At 37.6% G+C, this 22,633-nt stretch overlaps 1 protein-coding gene across 2 annotated transcripts in view; it reads left to right on the top strand.

Moving 5' to 3' along the window:
- RDX (radixin) overlaps positions 1–22,633 on the top strand; it is a 99,469-nt gene that overhangs the window by 17,722 nt on the left and 59,114 nt on the right. For both annotated transcript variants that reach the window (XM_070803382.1, XM_070803381.1), the window contains exons 3-8: positions 6,431–6,514; positions 11,067–11,162; positions 11,696–11,970; positions 20,234–20,317; positions 20,516–20,662; positions 21,792–21,888. In XM_070803382.1, coding sequence (XP_070659483.1) covers positions 6,431–6,514; positions 11,067–11,162; positions 11,696–11,970; positions 20,234–20,317; positions 20,516–20,662; positions 21,792–21,888 — 783 coding nt within the window. The remainder of the gene's footprint in view (positions 1–6,430; positions 6,515–11,066; positions 11,163–11,695; positions 11,971–20,233; positions 20,318–20,515; positions 20,663–21,791; positions 21,889–22,633) is intronic.

Genomic DNA, 22,633 nt, shown 5'->3' with positions numbered 1-22,633 from the left:
TCTCCAAATGTATTGGTAGGTTGAATGTAATTCCAATCAGTTGAATCCCAGCAGTTGCATCCCTTTGGATAAAATTGGCTAGCTGATAATGTTTATGGAACTACCAAAACTTATGTGGAATATTTAAAGCAATTTAGAAGAAAAACAAGGGTAGAACAGTTAACACTCCTGGATTTCAACATTTATTTTCAAGAGACAAAAGTAAGACAGTGTGGTATTGAAAAATTAGATAATAGGATCAGTGGAACAAAAGTATACCTACACATACATTCTTACTAAATATTTTTAGCAAGATGTCACACGATTCACTGGGGAAATTAAATTCTTTTCAAGAAATGATGTTGTAGCAAAGAGTTATCCATACAGAAGATTGTGAATGTTAACCCTTACATCACAATTTACAGACATCTAACTCTAAATGGATCATAAGCATAAATTAAAAGCCCCAAACTATAAAAGAAAATAGAACATTTCTACAGTTGTGAGGTAAGCAAAGATTCTTTGATAATACACAAGAAGTTCATAGCATTTAAAAAAAAATTCATCAAAATTAAAAACTTCTGCTATTTGAAAAACACAGTAAGAAAATGAAAAGGCAAGGCAGAATGGGACAAAATAATTGTAGTATATTCTTTTAGAACTCTAATAAAGACAACCCAGTTTTTAAAAAGTGGGCCAAAACTTTGAGTAGATACTACACAAAAGAAACTTCACAAAAGAAGGTATATTAATAGCCAATAAACACTTGGAAAGATCCTCAGGGAAAAATAAAGCTAGTGAGATACCACTTTATACTTACTAGAGGGGCTAAAATTAGACTGAAAAGACCATGTCTGTAAGGATGTGCATCAACTGGAACTCTGTTTCTGGTAGGAATGTGAAATTTACAGCTACTTTGGAAAACTGTTTGAATAAGTACAGGAGGCAGGGATCAAGACCATCCACAAGGAAAAGAAATGCAAAAAGGCAAAATGGTTGTCTGAGGAGGCCTTAACAAATAGCTCTGGATAGAAGAGAAGTGAAAGGCAAAGGGGAAATAGAAAGATATACCCATTTGAATGCACAGTTCCAAAGAATAGCAAGAAGAGATAAGAAAGCCTTCCTCAGTGACCAATGCAAAGAAATAGAGGAAAACAATAGAATGGGAAAGACTAGAGAGCTCTTCAAGAAAATTAGAGATACCAAGGGAACATTTCATGCAAAAATGGACTCAATAAAGGACAGAAATGGTATGGACCTAACAGAAGCAGAAGATATTAAGAAGAGGTGGCAAGAATATAGAGAAGAACTATACAAAAAAGATCTTCATGACCTAGCTAATCACAATGGTGTGATAACTCACCTAGAGCCAGACATCCTGGAATGTGAAGTCAAGTGGGCCTTAGGAAGCATCACTATAAATAAAGCTAGTGGAGGTGATGGAATTCCAGTTGAGCTATTTCAAATCCTAAAGATGATGCTGTTAAAGTGCTGCACTCAATATGCCAGCAAATTTGGAAAACTCAGCAGTGGCTACAGGACTAGAAGAGGTTAGTTTTCATTCCAACCCCACAGAAAGGCAATGCCAAAGAATGCTCAAACTACTGCACAATTGTACTCATCTCTCACGCTAACAAAGTAATGCTCAAAATTCTCCAAGCCAGGCTTCAACAGTACGTGAACTGTGAACTTCCAGATGTTCAAGCTGGATTTAGAAAAGGCAGAGGAACCAAAGATCAAATTGCCAACACTGGATCATAGAAAAAGCAAGAGAGTTCCAGAAAAATATCTACTTCTGCTTTATTGTGGAGAAGGCAATGGCACCCCACTCTGGTACTCTTGCCTGGGAAATCCCATGGACGGAGAAGCCTGGTAGGCTGTAGTCCATGGGGTCACGAAGAGTTGGACACAACTGAGCAACTTCACTTTCACTTTTCACTTTCATGTACTGGAGAAGGAAATGGCAAACCACTCCAGTATTCTTGCCTGGAGAATCCCAGGTACAGAGGAGCCTGGTGGGCTGCCATCTTTGGGGTCGCACAGAGTCGAACATGACTGATGTGACTTAGCAGCAGCAGCTGCTTTATTGACTATGCTAAAGCCTTTGACTGGGTGGACCACAACAAACTGGAAAATTCTGAAAGAAATGGGAATACCAGACCACCTGATCTGCTTGTTGAGAAATCTGTATGCAGGTCAGGAAGCAACAGTTAGAACTGGACATGGAACAACAGACTGGTTCCAAATAGGGAAAGGAGTATGTCAAGTCTGTATATTGTCACCCTGCTTATTTAACTTATATGCAGAGTACATCATGAGAAACACTGGGCTGGATGACACCACCTTTATGGTAGAAAGTGAAGAAGAACTAATGAGCCTCTTGATGAAAGTGAAAGGAGAGTGAAAAAGTTGGCTTAAAACTCAACATTCAAAAAACTAAGATAATGGCATCTGGTCCCATCTCTTCATCCCAAATAGATAGGGGAAAATTGGAAATATTGACAGATATTATTTTCTTAGGCTCCAAAATCACTGCAAATGGTGACTGCAGCCATGAAATTAAAAGATGCTTGCTCCTTGGAAGGAGTGAAAGTGAAAGTCGCTCAGTCATGTCCGACTCTTTTCGACCCCATGGACTTAGGCCATGGAATTCTCCAGGCCAGAATACTGGAATGGGCAGCTATGACAAATCTAGATAGTATGTTAAAAATCAAGGATATCACGTTGCTGACAAGGGTCTGTCTAGTCAAAAGCTGTGCTTTTTCCAGTAGTTATGTACAGATGAGAGAGTGGCACCATAAAGATGGCCGAGTACTGAAGAATTGATGCTTTTGAATTGTGGTGTTGGAGAAGACTCTCTTGAGAGTCCCTTTGACAGCAAGGAGGTCAAACCAGTCAATCCTAAAGGAAATCAACCCTGAGTATTCACTGGAAGACCTGACGCTAAAGCTCCAGTACTTCAGCCACCTGATGCAAGGAGCTGACTTCGTTGGAAAAGACCCTGATGCTGGGAGAGATTCAGGGCAGGAGAAGGGGACGACAAAGGGATGAGATGGATGGATGGCATTACCAGCTTAATTGTGGTGAGCAAACTCCAGGAGATAGTGAAGGACAGGGAATCCTGGCGTGCTGCAATCCATGGTGTTTCACAACTTAGCGACTGAACAACAACGGAATTACTCTTAGAATCAAATGAAACAGCTCTGACGTTAGCCTTCTGGGCCTTTTTTAAACAAACATGTAAGTAGACTTTTCTGAAAAGCCTACTTGATGTTTTTTATGTTAACATCTGATAGGTTTTTTCTTGTTATATTTAAGTTAATATCTTAACATTTTCTCAGTTTTTCTAATGTGAATATGGGTAGAGAACTCACATATAAAAGCTTTTTGGGAAGAGCATAAGGAGATCCTGAGACTTTGAAATTGGAGAAATTCTAACCTAGGGCATTATTATTGTCTTTTTAGTTAAAGGTAATTTACTGTTCAGAGAAGCTTGGTGGGCTTGCATGGGGTTGCAGAGTTGGTGAGATTAATTCAGATCCACCCACAATAATTTTACTATCTTAAGATCAACTGATTAGTAACCTTAAGTACATCTTCAAGATCTCTTTTATCATGTAATATTAATGTAATCATGGGAGTAAGTTGTAGGGGTTGGGGGAAGTCATGAGGGCCATCTTACAATTCTGCATATACACATAAGAAAATGTTCCAACTTCATTAGGAATCAAGAATCTGTGTATTAATAACATACTGAGATATCAGTTTATACCTACTAGATTGTTAAACATTAGCAAATCTGATGTCTACTAGTGAACATACAAAGCAGCAGCAATTCTTATTCACTGTTGGTGGGAGTGTAAATTGATGCTGTCATGTTAGAAGAAAATTCAGCATTACATTGTGAAGTTGAAGGTGTGTACTTGGTCACCCAGGGATTCTCCTGAGTTATACTTCTAGAGGAACTCAGACACTTGTAGTAGGAGACATGTACAAGAATGCTCACAGCAGTTTTGTTCTTAAAAACCAAAAAATTGGAAACAATTTAATGTCAATTGATAGGAAAATGATAAATGAATTACTGTCTAGTCACATAAAGATGAGTGAATTGCAACTACTAACAAAAACACCAATGAATCTTAGAAATATAACTGAAAAGGAAAATTATAGTTTAGCAAAATTTTTGTTTAAACCTTTTATTGAATTAGAATATACAAAAAAATAGAATATGCATATGCAAAAGAATATATATGCTGGATGCATTTTCATAAAGTAAATACATATTGTAATCGTTGTCCACATCAAGGAAGACTTTATTAGCAAGTACTATACAATTTTAGAAAGATCCCCTGGAGAAGGAACAGACAACCTGCTCAAGTATTCTTACCTGGAAAATTCCATGGACAGAGGAGGCAGGCAGACCACATACAGTCCATGGGGTCACAAGAGTCAGACATGACTTAGCAACTGAACAACAACAAAACAGCTAAAAATCAAAAACTAAATAATATTTTACCATAGATACCTACATTTGTGATAGAACTATTGTTTTTTTAAAAAAACTAAGAGGATCACAAACAGAAAATTTAGGTTAGTGCTTACTTCTGGGGATTGGAACCCACTCCAGTGTTCTTGCCTGGAGAATCCCATGGACAGAGAAGCCTGGTAGGCTGCAGTCCATGGGGTCGCACAGAGTCGGACATGATTGAAGCAACTTGGCAGCAGCAGCAGTGGGGATTGGGGTTCCAGAAATTCACAAAGAAGAAATATACTGGTGACACTGCTTTGTCATTTCTAGTTTTAAAGTTGAATGGTAGATTTATGGGTAAAGGAAAACACTTTGGTAATTCAAAATGTTCTGATACCCAATGGGTGGGTTTTCCATACCAGTCAGTTCCCGAGTTCTGTGTGGATACCAGGTGTGTGTCCTGCAGTTTAATTTATTCTGACACAGCTATCCAGAGTTAACGCAAACCCCAGAGATTAAGGGCCCAGACCACTAGACTGCTGAAGCTAATCACAGGTAATGCGTGTGACTGTCTCTCCTGACTAACTTGCCTAGGGTTTGGAGATACCCACAATCCCTTCTTCAGGTTCTGTAATATGCTATAACAGCTCACAGAACTCAGGGAAGCACTTCACTGCTGTTAATGACTGGTTAATGTAAAGGGAACTATAAAGAACATGGATGTAGAGGATGAGGTCCAGAAGGGTCCTGAGTGAAGTAGCTTCTTTCTGTCTTTGTGGAGTTTGCGATGCACCACCCTGTCAGCAAGTGGGTGCATTCTGAACCCCTTTGTTTAGGGTTTTATGGAGTTCCATTTCAGAGGCATGATTGATTAAATCATTGGACCTTGGAGATCAGCTCTCTTTCCTTCTCGTTCACTCTCCTGGGTAGTTGGGATGGGTGGCTCAAAGGTTTACTCCTCTAATGGCATGATTGGTTTCTCTGGGTACTGGCCCCCATTCTGAAGCTATTAGGGTCCATCTAGAGTTACCCATTAGCATAAACTCTGGTATGATCAAAAGGAGCTTGTTGTGAATAACAGAAAATCTTCTCACATCTATCACTCAGCGAATTTAAAGGATTTTAGGAGCTCTGCTGGGAACCAGGATAAAGACCAAATATCATTGTCTATATATGTTACATACATTTTATGTGTATTAATATTTCCAAAAAGATTATTATAAAGAAGGAGCTCTAAAAGGTATTTTTGATTGGAGAAAGTATTTCAGATAAAAGTACATGTGCAGAGGTACATGTGGTTTTTAGAATGAGTTAAAGATAAGGGGAAATAAGTCTGATGTAGAGTTCTAATAGTGTGAGTTAAAAGATAGGTTTTTACTATGTCATGGTGGATTCTAGGTGAAGATGCTATTCTGGAATAAAAATTACTTTGGTTAAGGCATGTTACATTTTTGGTGAGATACCTACCTAGGAAGTTATTTACACATAAAAATCAGAATTTGAAAAAGTCTAGCAAGTAAAAGGCAATAGATGAATGCTTTTTGTAAAGTAAAGAATACATTTACAGTATAAATAAAACAATATTTGATTTTTGTGTCAAAAGAAATAAGGAATAGTGAATGACATTCAAAGAATTTGGAGTTGTACCTCAGTTAAATACCTGCCCTGCTTTTTAATATCTGTGTGTTCTTGGGCAAGTGACAGAGAGTTTTCTATATAAATGAATACTTCTGTGGAAATGCATATATCTCCTGGTATTGTTGCAGAGGCTAAATAAAAATGTGAAAAGCACCAGACCTGGCACCTAATGTATGTTAAGTATTCAATAAATCAAAAATATAAATAAATCAAACTATCACTTTAATAAAGAAAATATTAGGTACATTGAGTTGTTTTTTAATTGCTTAAATATTTTCTCATGCCTGACATTATACTTAAGTATTTTCTTTTTTCTGCTGATTATACCTTTTGTTTTCATTGCAGATCAATGTAAGAGTAACAACGATGGATGCCGAGCTGGAATTTGCCATTCAGCCCAATACAACTGGCAAACAGCTTTTTGACCAGGTATCATTCACTACATGAAGTATGCAATTTTGACACCATAGTGTGCATGCTATTGCATACTTTTTCTGTTTTTCTATACCTTTACTTAAAATGCTACAATGTAGCATTTGAAATTTTTCACAGTACTTGTTCAGATATTTTGAACAACTGTAGGGATAGTCTTTCTCATTCCTAGATTTGAGAGATGGGACTTTTAAAAAATAATTATTAGCAGGTGTTTATTAAACATCTGATATGAAAATCATTGTAATGAGGACTAAAAGGAATTCAGTGATATTCTCCATAGTCCATGAGTGGAATAGGTGTTGATCCTAGACAGAGGACATAAACGAGCAATGGGCTTGTGTAGCCAATGCACAGAAAGTCAGACTCTTAACACCAAGAGTTTACAGTGGAATAAGGGTTTATTGTAAGGCACCAAGCAAGGGAGTGGGAGACAAGTCTCAGATCCAGTTCAACTTGGTCTTTGAGTTAGAGGTTTTTTACAGAAGGGAAAGAACAGAGAAGCTGGGGTTAATCATCATGTGATATTTCTGTGACATTTCTTAATTGTAGTTTTGGTTTGGTTAGTCAGGATATCTCTGGTTTTGTTACCTGAGGGTCTCTTAGCTTATCTCGCCCTGGAGAAGTAACCTGTGTGTTAATGATGATATATGATGATACAAGGGCAGTTTTACTACATTATTGATATTATCAACAATGGCAGCAGTTCTGGCCATCTGACTCTGGTTGATTAGTGTTCAGTTAGCACAGGATTAAGGTCAGAGGGGACAAGAATGGGAGTAAAATTGGATAGAGAGATTAATCATAAACTCGGCAGGGGAACTTGGGTTTCAAGGAGATGGCAGGAGCAAAGGCATAAGCTATAAATAGGGCCGTGATAGCAGGTTGATGTCGTAGGCTCATAATATACTAGCCTGGAGTTAGAACATGGATGTCATGTTAAAGAACTTGAACTATTGATTTTATCTTTTTTATCACTCTTGAGTGCACACTTGAGCCACCCTGGGGAGCTTTAAAGAGAAAAATAAAGCAGTGCCTGGAAACCACCTCTAGAGATTCTGTTTGATTGTCTGGGACCTACTCTAAACTATTAGTACTTTTATTGAGGCTCCCCAGGTAATGCTGTATATAATGATTTAAGTAGTCAAGTTTTATTGAGAAAAGGAGGAAAGAGATTGGTGACTAGGGGTCAAGTGTTTAAGAAGTGAATTGATTGCAGAAAGGAGGAGGTAGCTTTTACATGAACTTTTACAAGAACTTTTACATGAACTTAGGATCAGGAGAGCAGTAGTCTGTGGTCATGCTAACTATTGACCTTAGAAAATGGGAGAGTTCCTGGTATTACAGCAGTGAATAACATACTAATTACCTACTGATCCCGAATAATGATGACATAAAAATTCAAAACTCCTGGGAAGTTGTTTCTTCCCTTGACTAGGTAATAAACTTAATCTACTAATTAGATAATTAATGAACTTGAACGGCCAGATAAAATCTTTTTGGAGATGAAAGGATTTTTTTTGTTGTGAGTGAGCAATTTTTTAAGGCAACATTGTAAGCAATTGCATGCAATTTACGTTATAGATATTTTACTTTTGTGAACTAATACTTCTGTTGATTCTTCTAGGTCTCATGTTTGTAAGTACATAAGCTGTCTTGAATAAAAATGTGGATGGAGTTAGCATTTACTGTACTCATAGCAAATTGAAATGTTATTTATAGTGAGCAAAATGTTTTGTGTTAGTCAAAAACAAATTAGCACATGGGCCTTTTTGGTATTGGATAGTGAGAAATAAAATATTTGTTTTTTTTCTTAAGCAGAATTGCTTTAGTTTAGATACCAGGGAAAAGGAAACTACATGTTTTATGATGCAGTAATGTGTAGTAGTTGAAAAACGTGGGCTCTGGAACCACACTGCTAGAGGTAGAGTACCAGATGTTGCTGTTTGACTTCATACGTATTACTTTCTTTGTCTCATTTTTCTCATTTACACAAATGAGGATGGTGGTAACATTATTCCTTCAGAAGGTTTTTGTCAGAATTAATTGAGACTTCATGTAAACTGTGTATAACAGTGTTTGATACACAAACACACACACATACACACATTTCATATTGTAAATGAAAAGATCTAAGTTAAAGAGCATTGCTATCTGTTACGGCCTTTCTCAGCAGTTACTTCTTGTAGTCCCTGTTCTGTATCTTGGCAACTTGAGCCCAAATTCCAGATCCAAATCTGTGTTACCTTGGGTGAAGTTGAATATATGGGTGAGCTGGCTGTCACGTCAAGGTCAGTAGGTTCAGGGTCAGACCAGCAGGCCTAGGGGCAGGAGTTCTATCAGATGAATCCACCTGTAGCAAACCCTCACTTCTGATTAGGATGTCAGCTTGAAGCCATCTGCCATGTGGAGAGGCTCTGGTTGAGTTTGTGAGGTCCTTGGGTTTGCTACCTGCTGACTTTCTTCACTGGCCTCCTCTTCTAGCTTCTGCATGTGGGACTATAATAGTACTACCCCCAGGAATACTCAGCATCATCTGTTATAGTGCAAGAAAAAAATACTAAAATGTTTGTTTGTATTTTTATCTTGCTTTTAATTTTTTAGGATGGGCTTTCTGATATATTAATGTGATAGCGTATGTATAACTTATAAATAAATATACATATATTATAGTTATGTGCTAAATATACATATATTATAGTTATGTGCCCAAGTATGTTTTTACTTGTAGATGCATGATTTAAAGTTTCCTACAAGACTTTCAGAAATAGGGAAAGATGGAGCTTGTTAAAGGAATTTCCCAGCTGTGGTCTCTTACTTTTCTGGTGTGTGTTGTGACAGTCTGAATTTAAGAGGCTGTCCCTTGTGCTCCTCTGGCAGATCCCTTTGTACTTAGCAGTGTTGTGACTCACAGAAAGCCTGGAGACAAAACTGAGGCTTGCTGCTTTGGTGCTGCCCTTGACATTTCTTGTTCCTGCCACTCTGAGCTGAAATGTTTTCTGTGGCTGTGTTGGGACAACCTATCTTTTGCCAAAGTTAAGTTATCTGGGATCTCCTTTGTCCACGTTCAAGTTTTAGTTGTTTGGCATTGATCAGCTTTTGCTGTCACTGTGGATATTTATATACCATATCATTCAGACAGTTCTCTCTCTTTTTTTTTAAAGTGGTAACCTTTCCTTGCACAGCTAAATTTTTTTTTTTCCACAGCTAAAATTTTTTTCTTATTTTTAATTTTCGTGTCATTTCAGTGAAATTTTTTCAAGAGGGAAAGTAAACTGAAGGGTTCCATTTACATCTTGAAACCAAAAGCCTGGCATGTTTTTAGATTTTTATTTTAAAAGAAATATTTGTTTTAAACCAAGAATGTTTACTAAAGAACTAATGTTGAATCTTTTTGTAAAGCTTTTAAAGTCCTAATAAACTCTCACCTCCCTCATTTTAAATTCAGATTTAAAAATATGCTTTTGTTGGCATAATCCTGAGTGTGAGTTAATAATCCTAGCTTACCACTTTCAGTTCAGTTCAGTTCAGTCCAGTCGCTCAGTCATGTCCAACTCTTTGCGACCCCATGAATCGCAGCACGCCAGGCCTCCCTGTCCATCACCAACTCCTGGAGTTCACTCAGACTCACGTATTCTTGAGTACCTACCACAAGCTAGTCATTCTTGGAAATGACATGAATATTAAGATGAATAAGGCAGTAATCTTTGTCCTTAGTTTTAAACAGCCAAGGAAGGTAAATAGATACTGTACTAATAATAATTAATTATGATAAAATAAATGTTTAAGCAGCAGTATAAATAAAGTACTGTGGAGTTACTAAGGACCAAGTGATTAATTTTGTCTAGATGATAGGAAAGCTTCATTCACAGAAGCGTGTTAGTTGAGCTGGGCCTTGAGAAATGCATTATTTAACAGGTGGTAAAAGTACAGGAGAAAAGCAAAGAAAAATAAAAGTACAGAAGAAACATTCTAGGGAGGGGAAGAAGCATGAGCAAAGGTATAGAAGGGTAAAATTTATGGCATGTTCCAAGAATGGTTTCTTGCTCAGTGAGAGTAGAACATAGAATATATGATGCTGAGTGAAGGTAGGTAGGAATGGAGGTGAAAGCAGCAGCTGGATAGCCTGAGGCATGGCAGTTACATGTCCTCAGAGAGTCTTATTACCAAATGATACTATTTGTTTGGGCTACTTGATAGTATAGTTTGGGTTGGGGGTAGTGATAAATTGAAATAGAAAAGTGGGATTAGGATTGCTCTGTATCTTTTCCTCAGATTCTTCTATCTGTTAGGGTCATGTTGGCAGATGAGAAGGAAAAGGGCATACAGAAGAGTGGATCAGATAAGATTGAAATGACATGAAATTTAATAAAACCTGAACTTAAATTTTTAGGAATATTCCTTTAATTAGTATGTTAAATTTAGGAAAGATCTTTACTATAGCAAAGGAATAAACCTATAATTTCCATGTGGTTTTGTTCTTCCTTTGAAATATAGTGCCTTCTGATTACAATGTGAGTGCTGAACTGAAATAAACTTTTTTTTTAAGGTGGTGAAAACAGTTGGTTTGCGCGAGGTTTGGTTTTTTGGGCTGCAGTACGTGGACAGCAAGGGCTATTCTACATGGCTTAAACTAAATAAGAAGGTAAAGTGTGTATGATAACATGTCTAGCTAATAATTAAGTTGCTTTGAAGTTAATTTTGATCATGTTAAATCAGTCAGACTGAGCCAGAAAAACTCAGAGTCTAACTGATTTTAAACCTCTTTTTATAGTTATCTCTGTGAATCATTAAAGGTGTCATGTCTTTTAATTTACTAAGGTACCATCTTAGTATCATCTTCAAAAAAAGAAATGTTCATTTTTTTCCTATTTGAAAACTCAGCAGTAAGAAATACTATAAGGTATTGCTAAGTATTTTGATCTTAATTTAAACATCTTCAGGATAAGTTGCTCTGGAGAAATTTCAATTAGGTTATTAATTAGGATCTGTGAGTTATCAGTCACATTCATAAGCATGGAATCTTTTTCTCACATTTATTATAGGTTTAAAATCTTAATAGATTTAGAATCTTATGTTTTATATCCTATTTTGTACCAAAAGAGGATATTATGTGACTATGGTCAGTTACTATGAACCTAAGATTTTTATTGACTATACTTGAAATTACTATTACAGGTGACACAGCAAGATGTTAAAAAAGAGAATCCTTTGCAATTCAAATTTAGAGCTAAATTCTTTCCTGAAGATGTTTCTGAGGAGTTAATTCAAGAAATAACCCAGAGACTTTTTTTCTTGCAAGTTAAAGAAGCTATATTAAATGATGAGATATATTGTCCACCAGAAACTGCAGTTCTTTTGGCTTCCTATGCTGTCCAAGCCAAGTATGGAGATTATAATAAAGAGATTCATAAACCAGGCTACCTGGCTAATGATAGGCTTCTCCCCCAGCGGTAAGTGAAGCATGCTTTTACGCTATAGTCTCTGAAAAATCATGTTTTAGAAGTTTGTAAATGGTTGTGTTTTTTATTTTTTTAGATTTTTAAGTTGCCAGTTGGGTTAGAGTATACTTTTTAAAAGTTATGACCCAGAAGCTACATAGATTTATGTACTCTGTAATTACTTAAACATTTTGTCTCTTCTCATTCTCACAGATAAGCAGTAAGTGGAGGCAGTGATAATTTGGGCTTGAGGAGGCATGACTGTTGCTGCTTATTAGTAAAAATTCTCATGCAGGTAGACCATTGCTTAATAAGTGTTTTTGAAAATAATAAGTTCCAGGCTACATTTCCTCCATAGAATTAAAATTAAATTTCTGACATTCCAAAAGACTTTTTAAACCTGGTTATTGGACTCTTGGTCTAGTGCTCTGTTCTCATCTGCAGCATACTACTGCCTGTTCTGAACTTGGGTCTGTTCCCCAGATGCAGGAAAGCCAATCTACTGACACCTGTTTGTGGTAAAGGAAAGTACACCATTTATTGCAGGGTACCAAACAAGGGAGTGAGAGGCAAGTCTCAGATCCACTCCCACCTGATCTTTGAGTTCGGTGCTTATTAAAGGGAAAGAACAAAGAGGCTAGAATTAATCATTGTTTTGTGACAGCTTGGGAGTCAGAAGTCTGTGGTTTAAGATTCTCTGGCTAGGTGGCCCATGACTTGGGGGTCTGCCAAGTAACCTGAGTTTGTACATTAATGCTGATATCTATAATAGCAGTTTTAGTATGGTAACGTTAATAGTGATATTGACAACAGCAGCTTTAGTCATCTGGCTGTTGGTTGATTAGTGTTCAGTTAGCACAGGATTGAAGTCAGAGGGGACAAGGAAAGGCAAAAAAGCTTTGCATATAGAGATTAATAAAATCTCAGTAAGAGAATTGGGTTTAGGCAGACTTGGTTTCAGTATAACAGTTATTTTAAAGTAGCATGCTGCAGGAAAGCATCATTAGCAGGCCTTGATTTTAAATGCTGATTCTACCCTTTGCTAATTATGTGGCCTCAGGTATATAACCTACACTCTCTGAGCCTTAATGTCTCACTCTGCACAATGAGGGTAGCAGTTTTGCTCTGTCAGCCTTATGTTTATAATTACAGTTCATGAACTGTGTGCTTTACAGTTTTAATTGTAAAGTGTGATACAACTGTTAGTTGGTAGTATTATTTATAAAATTTAGAAATTACATCAAATATTACTTTTAAACATTTCAGTTCTTAATGGTAGTAGTATATATGACTCTGATATTAGAATGTAGATAGGGATTTTTCTTTAGAATCCAGAGAAATTATTACTGTTTGCACAGATTCCTGAATTTTAAAATTTCTATTTAAAGGCAAAACTGCATATTATTAACCTAAAATTTAAGTTCTCTATTACTTCCTCATAATATTTAAGCTCTTAAGTGTAATTTCTTTTTTGTAGGTACTAAATGTGAAGAAATCAAAACTACTTTATGTCTACTTTTATTATTAAATTCCTTTGGTTGTAGCATTAACAATTTTGGTTAGTAAATTATATTCTGTTGCTGTATGCTTTATAGGTACCATTAAGTACAGTAGGTTTAGTAATTGATCATTAAATGTTATGTACTGTTCTGCTCTTTAATATTATAACAGTAATAGTTATAATAGTATATAGTATTCACTGAAAGAATCAGGAGTATGAGATACTTGTTAGTCTGTTTATAATTATTGGTCCAACCCAAAATTCAGTGTCTCGGATTTTTTAAGCATTGAATTGAGTAATTGATTACTAGTGTAGTAGAATGGTGATGGCACACCACTCCAGTACTCTTGCCTGGAAAATCCCATGGATGGAGGAACCTGGTAGGCTGCAGTCCATGGGGTCGCTGCGGGTTGGACACGACTGAGCGACTTCACTTTCACTTTTCACTTTCATGAAGGAAATGGCAACCCACTCCAGTGTTCTTGCCTGGAGAATCCCAGGGACGGGGGAGCCTGGTGGGCTGCTGTCTATGGGGTCGCACAGAGTCGGACACGACTGAAGTGACTTAGCAGCAGCAGCAGAATTGCATTTCAGATGTGGTTTTTTTTTTTTTGTTTTTAAATTTAAAAAATTATTTATTTTTTTTAAACTTTCTGTTTTGTATCAGAGTATAGCAGGTTAACAATATAGTGATAGTTTCAAGTGAACAAAGAAGGGACTCAGCCATACATATACATGTATCCATTCTCCCCAAACTCCCCTCCCATCCAGGCTGCCATGCTACATTGAGCAGAGAATCCCTGTACTATACAGGAGGTTCTTGTTGGTTATCCATTTAAATATAGCAGTGTATACATGTCCATGCCAAACTCCCTAACTGTCCCTTCCTCCCAGCAACCATAAGTTTGTTCTCTAGGTCTGTGAGACCTAGAGAAATCCAGTCTATTTAGGAAGAAGAAAGATAGCACGTGCTGCTCAAGATTTGGTTTTTAACTTTGAAGGTCCAGTCAGGTGTCCTTCAAGTTGTTAGTCTCAGGAGGATTCATTCAGGTTATCTAAGTTTAAAAGAAATCCATAATGTCAGAATATTAAGCTTTTAGTTTAGAATGGAGGATATACTTTTTAGTCATTGATTTTATTCCATGTATGAAAGTGAAAGTTGCTCAGTCATGTCTGACTCTTTGCGACCCCATGGACTCTCCATGTAATTCTCCAGGCCAGAATACTGGAGTGGGTATCCTATCCCTTCTCCAGCAGATCTTCCCGACCTAGGGATCAAACCGGGGTCTCCTGCATTTTAGGTGGATTTTTACCAACTGAGCTGTGAGGGAAGCCAGATTCCATGTATAGTATATAACACACTTTTATCACTTAAGTGCCTGGGGGAAAGTTAGTAATCAGGTTATTTGGTGAACCTAAATCAAATACCTTAATTTAATGATTTTGATGGATATTTATAATCCTTGTATTGAAAAACCCAGATAAACAATCTGGTTTCCCACAGTAGAGTTTAGCAGTCTGCTGATAGGAATAGTCAGTCCCACCAGATACTATCCCTCTCTTTTGAAAAGAGCTAGATATGCATGTTTTTCTGTACCAGGTTTCTGACTTGGGTATCTGGGTGGTTTGCAATAGCTTTTCAAGGTGAGAAGGAACCCATTTCAGAGAAGGAAAATGTCAGTTTTGAACCTATTGACATCTCCAGTGTAAGAGCAGTTTTAGTAGAGTGTTGGGGGTTGAAGCCAGATTGTGGTAGAGTGGGGGCAGTGATGTGAGGTGCAGCAATAAAGGACAGTAAATACAAACAGTTCCCGAAAGAAATTTGGCTGTGATAAAAAAACTAAGAGGAGGGAAGCATGGATTTAAAGTGTTCTTTAAAAGATGGAAAATAATTGATTCCTTTATTCACTCTACAAATTTTTGCCTCTTCTGTTTTGGCACTGGGCATAATTGGTGAGGAACATGGATGTGATTGTTGCGTGCTTCACGCAAATAAGTATACTGCCGTGCCTCTCTTTTTTGTGCTTTGTTTTATTGTGTACTGTAGGTACTGTGTTTTTAACAAATTGAAGGTTTGTGGCAGCTAGCATCAAGCAAGTCTGTTAGCACTATTTTTTTTCAACAGCTTTAGCTCACTTCATGTATCTCTGTCAGGTTGAGGCTTCTTGCAATATTTCAAACCCTCCAGTAGCAAAATGATTATGACATTCTGAAGGCTCAGATGGTGGTTACCTTTTTTTTTTTTTAAACAATAAAGTATTTTTAAGTTTTAGTATATACATTGTTTCTATGGAGAGAATGCTGTTGCACACTTCATACAGTATAGTACAACCATAACCTCTGTATGCACTAGAAAACTGAAAATTTTGTGTAACTTGCTTTGTTGAGGTGGTCTGAAAATGAACCGAAAATGTCTCTGAGATGTGCGTGTATCTGGTAATATAGATAGGCAGGGATGATAAATGATGAAGTGAGAAAATATTTCCTGAGAAAATAGACAAATAAGTCATGTAAAGGGATTTCCAGGTGGCACAATGGTAAAGAATATCCACCTGCTAATGCAGAAGACACAAGAGACATAGGTTCCACCCCTGGGTCAGGAAGATCCCCTGGAGAAGGAAATGGCAACCCACTCCTGTTTTCTTGCCTGGGAAATCCCATGGACAGAGGAGCCTGGGGGGCTACAGTCATGGGATCGCAGACTGGGATATGTCTTAGCATGTGTGCATGCACATACATGCACAAGTCGTTTAAATCAAATAGATTTAAAGCCAAGGTGAAACATTAGCCTTATCATGAAGAAAAGACTCCTTTTTTTCTGGACAGAAGATTTAGCTTCCCCACCCACCCCTCAGTAATTGTTTTTTTTTTTTTTTTCTTTAAAGTTTTTTTTCAAGTTTTTTATTTTAATTTTTGGCTGTACTGAGTCTTCCTTACTGTGCACAGGCTTTCTCTAGTTGTGGCACGTGGGGGCTACTCTCCAGGTGTGGTGCCTGGGTTTCTTATCGAGGTGGCTTCTCTTGTTGCAGAGGATGGGCTCCAGGGCATGTGGACTCAGTAGTTGCAGGCTCTAGAGTCATTTAGAGTCAGTTTTTTGGCAGGGGTGAGATTTAATAACCACTTTATTCCATGCACTAGGGACTCTGGAAGGGACTGGGGCTGGGCTGAGATCAGAGAAGGTACACTCCTAGAGGAAGGAGGGCAAAGAGAAGGACAGAAACCAGGGAAATATGTATTATATAGATGCTCTAATTTTATAGACCACATCTCACCCGCATGTGACCACTGCCCTTCCCAGCACCTCTTCACCCAGATGCTGGGTCACCCTCAGGCTAGAGTCTCTTCCCCAGCCCCCACCCACCCCCCAAAGCTCAGGGCCAAGGTCTCCAGAAAGCTCATGGCGGGGCCCTGGGGCCCTGTCTTGTCTTTGAGGCCTGAGACGCCAGCGGCAGCAGTCTGGTGAGGGGACCTGGCTCTCCAGAATGCCCGGCTCTGGGGGCAGGGTCCAGCCCACACACAATATGGCCGGGTTGAGGAGGCCTTAGTGCACCGGGTGCGGTGGTGAGTGCTGGACCAGGCGCTGGGGGTGCCGAGTCCAGCAGGAGGCACGGTGCTTGGGGCCTTGACCAACGAGTTTCGGCCAGGGCAGCCTGGGGCGCAGAGAACTCTGCAGCGCAGGGGAGAGCTGGGTGCTGGTGGCCGGCGGCCAGGATGGCGGTGTGCGCAAAGGCCCCTAGGCAAAGCAGGCACTTGGCGGAATCCGGACAAGTGGCCCCTGACTAGCGCCTCAGCTTCCTGGACTGGGGACAGGGAACCCTGGGGGCTCTACCCGGCTTCCACTGCCTCAGATAGCCCACAGCGAGCTCCACTAGGGCTCAGTAGTTGTGGCCCACCGGCTTAGTTGGCCTCACAGCATGTAGGATCTTCTCCGCCCAAGAATCAAACCTGTGTCCCCTGCTTTGACAAGGGGATTCTTAACCACTGGACAGTGAGGGAAGTTCTCTTTTTTTAATTTAATTTTTATTTTATATTGGGATATTTGATTTACAGTGTGTTACTTTCAGTGTACAGCAGAGTGGTTCAGTTATACATAAAATATGTCTATTCTTTTCCATATTCTTTTCCAAAGTGGGAATTTTTAGATACCTGCAAACCAGTTATGCAGATTAATAATACATTATATAAAATGGAAATGAAGGAGATTTGAGATGCTTAATATAAAAAACCAGAACATAAATCTTCAGATCAGTTCAGTTGCTCAGTCGTGTCCGACTTTTTGTGACCCCATGAATCACATCATGCCAGGCCTCCCTGTCCATCACCAACTCTCAGAGTTCACTCAGACTCATGTCCATCAAGTCGGTGGTGCCATCCAGCCATCTCTTCCTCTGTCGTCCCCTTCTCCTCCTGCCCCCAATCCCTCCCAGCATCAGAGTCTTTTCCAGTGAGTCAACTCTTCGCATGAGGTGGCCAAAGTATTGGGAGTTTCAGCTTCAGTATCAGTCCTGCCAGGACTGATCTCCTTTAGGATGGACTGGTTGGATGTCCTTGCAGTCCAAGGGACTCTCAAGAGTCTTCTCCAACACCACAGTTCAAAAGCATCAATTCTTCGGCGCTCAGCTTTCTTCACAGTCCAAAAACAATACCCAGTTGTGGATGTGACTGGTGATAGAAGCAAGGTCCGATACTGTAAAGAGCAATATTGCATAGAAACTGGAATGTCAGGTCCATGAATCAAGGCAAATTGGAAGTGGTCAAACAGGAAACGGCAAGAGTAAATGTCGACATTCTAGAAATCAGCAAACTAAAATGGACTGGAATGGGTGAACTTAACTCAGCTGACCATTATATCTACCACTGTGGGCAGAAATCCCTCAGAAGAAATGGAGTAGCCATCATGGTCAACAAAAGAGTCCGAAATGCAGTACTTGGATGCAGTCTTAAAAACGACAGAATGATCTCTGTTTGTTTCCAAGGCAAACCATTCAATATCATAGTGATCCAAGCCTATGCCCCAACCAGTAAAGCTGAAGAAGCTGAAGTTGAATGGTTCTATGAAGACCTACAAGACCTTTTAGAACTAATACCCAAAAAAGATGTCCTTTTCATTATAGGGGACTGGAATGCAAAAGTACGAAGTCAAGAAACACCTGGAGTAACAGGCAAATTTGGCCTTGGAGTACGGAATGAAGCAGAGCAAAAAGGCTAATAGAGTTTTGCCAAGAGAACGCACTGGTCATAGCAAACACCCTGTTCCAACAACACAAGAGAAGACTCTACACATGGACATCACCAGATGGTCAACACCAAAATCAGATTGATTATATTCTTTATAGCCAAAGATGGAGAAGCTCTATACAGTCGACAAAAACAAGACTGGGAGCTGACTGTGGCTCAGATCACGGACTCCTTATTGCCAAATTCAGACTTAAATTGAAGAAAGTGGGGAAAACCACTAGACCATTCAGGTATGACCTAAATCAAATCCCTTATGATTATACAGTGGAAGTGAGAAATAGATTTAAGGGGCTAGATCTGATAGAGTGCCGGATGAACTATGGACAGAGGTTCATGACATTGTACAGGAGACAAGGATTAAGACCATCCCCATGGAAAAGAAATGCAAAAAAGTAAAATGGCTGTCTGAGGAGGACTTACAAATAGCTGTGAAAAGAAGAGAAGTGAAAAGCAAAGGAGAAAAGGAATGACATAAGCATCTGAATGCAGAGTTCCAAAGAATAGCAAGGAGAAATGAGAAAGCCTTTGTTAGCGATCAATGCAAAGAAATAGAAGAAAACAACAGAATGGGAAAGACTAGAGATCTCTTCAAGAAAATTAGAGATACCAAGGGAACATAAATCTTAGTGGCATTCAGTTTAATTAACTTGTGCATTCAGATTTCGTTAACATTGTCATTTCTGCAGTTGGCTGCATTGCATTGCATTACATTGCCCTGGCTTGCCTCTTGATGAGCACAGAGGGCAGATGGCAAGAGAGTATTAAGAAAAATGAGAAAATTTAAGTGCTGTGAAGAAGTGTTCAATTTAAGTGTTGAAGATAAAAACGTTTGTTTATGTTTGCTTACATTTGTAGAAGAAACACTGAAATGATACAAAAGAAACTAATAAGTTACTTGAAGCTTGGGGGTGTGGTGGAAAAAATGCCTTTTCACTTCTAAACTTACTTAAAAGTATACCTGTAGAAAATATAAAAATTAAATTTAGCAGCAAAGAAAGTAAATACATAGACGCAAAGAAGAATTCTGATTTTTGATCTATTCCTCTCCGATCTTTCTTATTATTCATGAGAAAGTTACTTTCCCTGTTTTTGATGCAGTATTTTATTCATTGCAAACATTTGAATTCCCATAAACTATCCATGTAACTATTTCTAAATGTAAAAGAATTTTAGGGTCATAAAGTCTTTTTATTTTGAGTTAATTGTAGGTTCACACACAGTTGTAATAAAAAATGGTAATGAGGTCTGAGTCCTGTGTATCCTCCGAGCCTTCCCTGATGGTAACATCTTGCATGACTTCAGTACAGTATCACAGCTAGGGTGTTGGCGTTGATGCCATCCACTGACCCCATTCAGGTTTCCTCAGTGTTCATGCAGTCATTTGTGTATATGTGTGTATGTATTTGTGCAGTTTTACATGTGTCTAGCTTTGTATGACTACCACAGTTAAGGGACTTGAATAATTCTAGACTTTTTAAAAGCATATTGATTTTGAATCTAAGGGACATTTTTATAGATTTTTTTCTTTCCTTACAGTGTTTTGGAGCAACACAAGCTGACAAAAGAACAGTGGGAAGAAAGAATACAGAACTGGCATGAAGAACACAGAGGAATGCTAAGGTATTGAGTGGTTATTTTCTTAGTGTTTTTCCTCAAATTAAGGTTTTTTTTAATAACACTCTTTATTATATCAGATTATCCCTCAAAGGTTATTAGACTTATATGAATACATGTAAAGCACTAAACTTTAATCCAAAATGTTTTGTAATTTTTTTGATCTTATTTTTATATATGTTAAAATCAGCTTTATTTCAACAGGGAAGATTCTATGATGGAGTACTTGAAGATTGCACAGGATCTAGAAATGTATGGAGTCAACTATTTTGAAATAAAAAATAAGAAAGGAACTGAATTGTGGCTAGGTGTTGATGCTTTGGGTCTGAATATTTATGAACATGATGACAAGTAAGTAAATTAGTTGAATAGTGAATTAGTCTTTATTCAGCAGTCTGTATGGCTTTAATCTTATGTGTAAAGTTCTCTTGGGGCCTGATTACTCTTAACTGCTGCTCTCTTGCCCCCAAATTAAAAGATTAGTTAATGTCAGATAGGTTCTCACATAACATACCTGTTTTCTCAACATCTTGTAGTTTCAGAGTTCTACTTCTCAAGAAGTATGGTTATCAAATAGAGTGATTTCACTTCTATTTGAAGTATGCTTCCTGATGTCTTGTGAGTTATATCTGGTAACTTAAAATTTATTCTCTCATAGATGAAAAGTGATTACTTAAATGTTTTGCCTGGCCTGTAGGTTGAAATTGAAATTAACATGCATAATCAGCAGCAGTGAGACAATGAATTATAGGTGTATAATTTACTGTATCTTAAAGCACTTTTTGTTTGAACATTTATAAGAATTATTTTGAATATTTTTAGACATCAGTAAAGTAGAATGTTGCTGTATCATGCATAGTGAACAGTGGCATTTTATTTTGAAATCGACCCGGAATGTATAACATGTCAGGCTCTTAGAGCACTTTTAAGTAATGATAGCTACAGTTATTTTACACCTTTTTATTTACCATGTCACATGAGCCTCTTAACTCTATGCCAGTAATGCTTTTTTCTAAGATGTTTCTTTTTATTTTGGCTTCAGAACTTTATTTTCATTATTTGCAAGTATCTAATAAAGTACACATTCCTAAGCAAATACAAATTCCAAAAGAGAGTGTTTTACTGATTTTACTCTCCTATTTTTCCGTATATTACAAAGCAAATTAAAATGCTATGTTATTCAGAAGAGAAAATTTTGAAAGTTTTGAATGAAAAACAGAAATGACCTGAAGAGTAAATTTTGTGGATGAAATCTTTTTTTTTCTTCCTTTAAAAATTTTGAAAGAGTTTCCGTTAGAGTACCTGTTGGAAGTGTGACTACAGATAAAGATAGGGAATGTGAAAGAGGGGTGAGCTCAAGATGGGAGGGAATGGGATTAGGGATTCTGGACAGTGGGGACTTTGAACTTAACTGGAACAGGTCAGTTTCTTTTTATAATGAGAATATATTCATCTTAAAGGGTGCTTTTATTTTTTTGAGGTTAACACCTAAAATTGGTTTTCCTTGGAGTGAAATCAGAAATATTTCATTTAATGACAAAAAATTTGTTATAAAGCCGATTGACAAAAAGGCACCTGTAAGTAAAATTTTTTTATTTTTATGTATTAACTCTTTAAATTTCTGCCACTTTGCTATGCTAGCACTTGAAGAATGACAATAATAATAATAGATATTATTGTGTATTCATTGAATTGGTTCTGAGAAGTAGCCCTTTTCAAAGTTTTATTTTAACTGAGATTTAACTATAAAATAGGCAATATTTATTAGGAGATGGTTGGAAACAATCACCATTCCTATTTAAAAAAAGCATGTTTGTGGCTAGAATTAGTGGAGGTAACCTCCTCTACATTAACTTGCTTAGAGAGTATTGCATAATGAACTTTGGATTTTTGTAACTCAAAGCCTTGAACGTAAGAAATCTTTATATTTAAATAGTTTTTTTAATAGCTCTAGTGTCAGGTATACTCTAGTATTTTAGCTCAGTTATTGAAAACACAAAGATATGGAGAAAATTTCTGGGTTAAAAAGATTAACAGACTTGAAAAAAGGTCCAATTTTGAGATTAATGGCAAAGGCAAAACAAACAAAAAATCTTCCTCTGAGGTGAAGAAATTGATGTTCATAGTTTCTTTGGAGAAGAAAAAAGAATAAATGTCATTTAATACATTGAGAAGATAAGAATGTTAGCTTCTCCACAAAACCAGTAGGGAACAAAAGGGTGAGGAACCAGTTTTGTGAAAGTATGGCATAAGGAGTAAAGAAATTCCATGATTTCTAAACTATATGGAATATGACATTAGAATTCATAGGAAAGGTTGAAA

Source organism: Bos indicus, chromosome 15, assembly GCF_029378745.1.
Source record: "Bos indicus isolate NIAB-ARS_2022 breed Sahiwal x Tharparkar chromosome 15, NIAB-ARS_B.indTharparkar_mat_pri_1.0, whole genome shotgun sequence".
Classification (NCBI taxonomy): Eukaryota; Metazoa; Chordata; class Mammalia; order Artiodactyla; family Bovidae; genus Bos; species Bos indicus.
The sequence above is the reverse complement of the archived record's forward strand: the minus strand, read 5'-3'. Positions and strand labels throughout refer to the sequence as shown.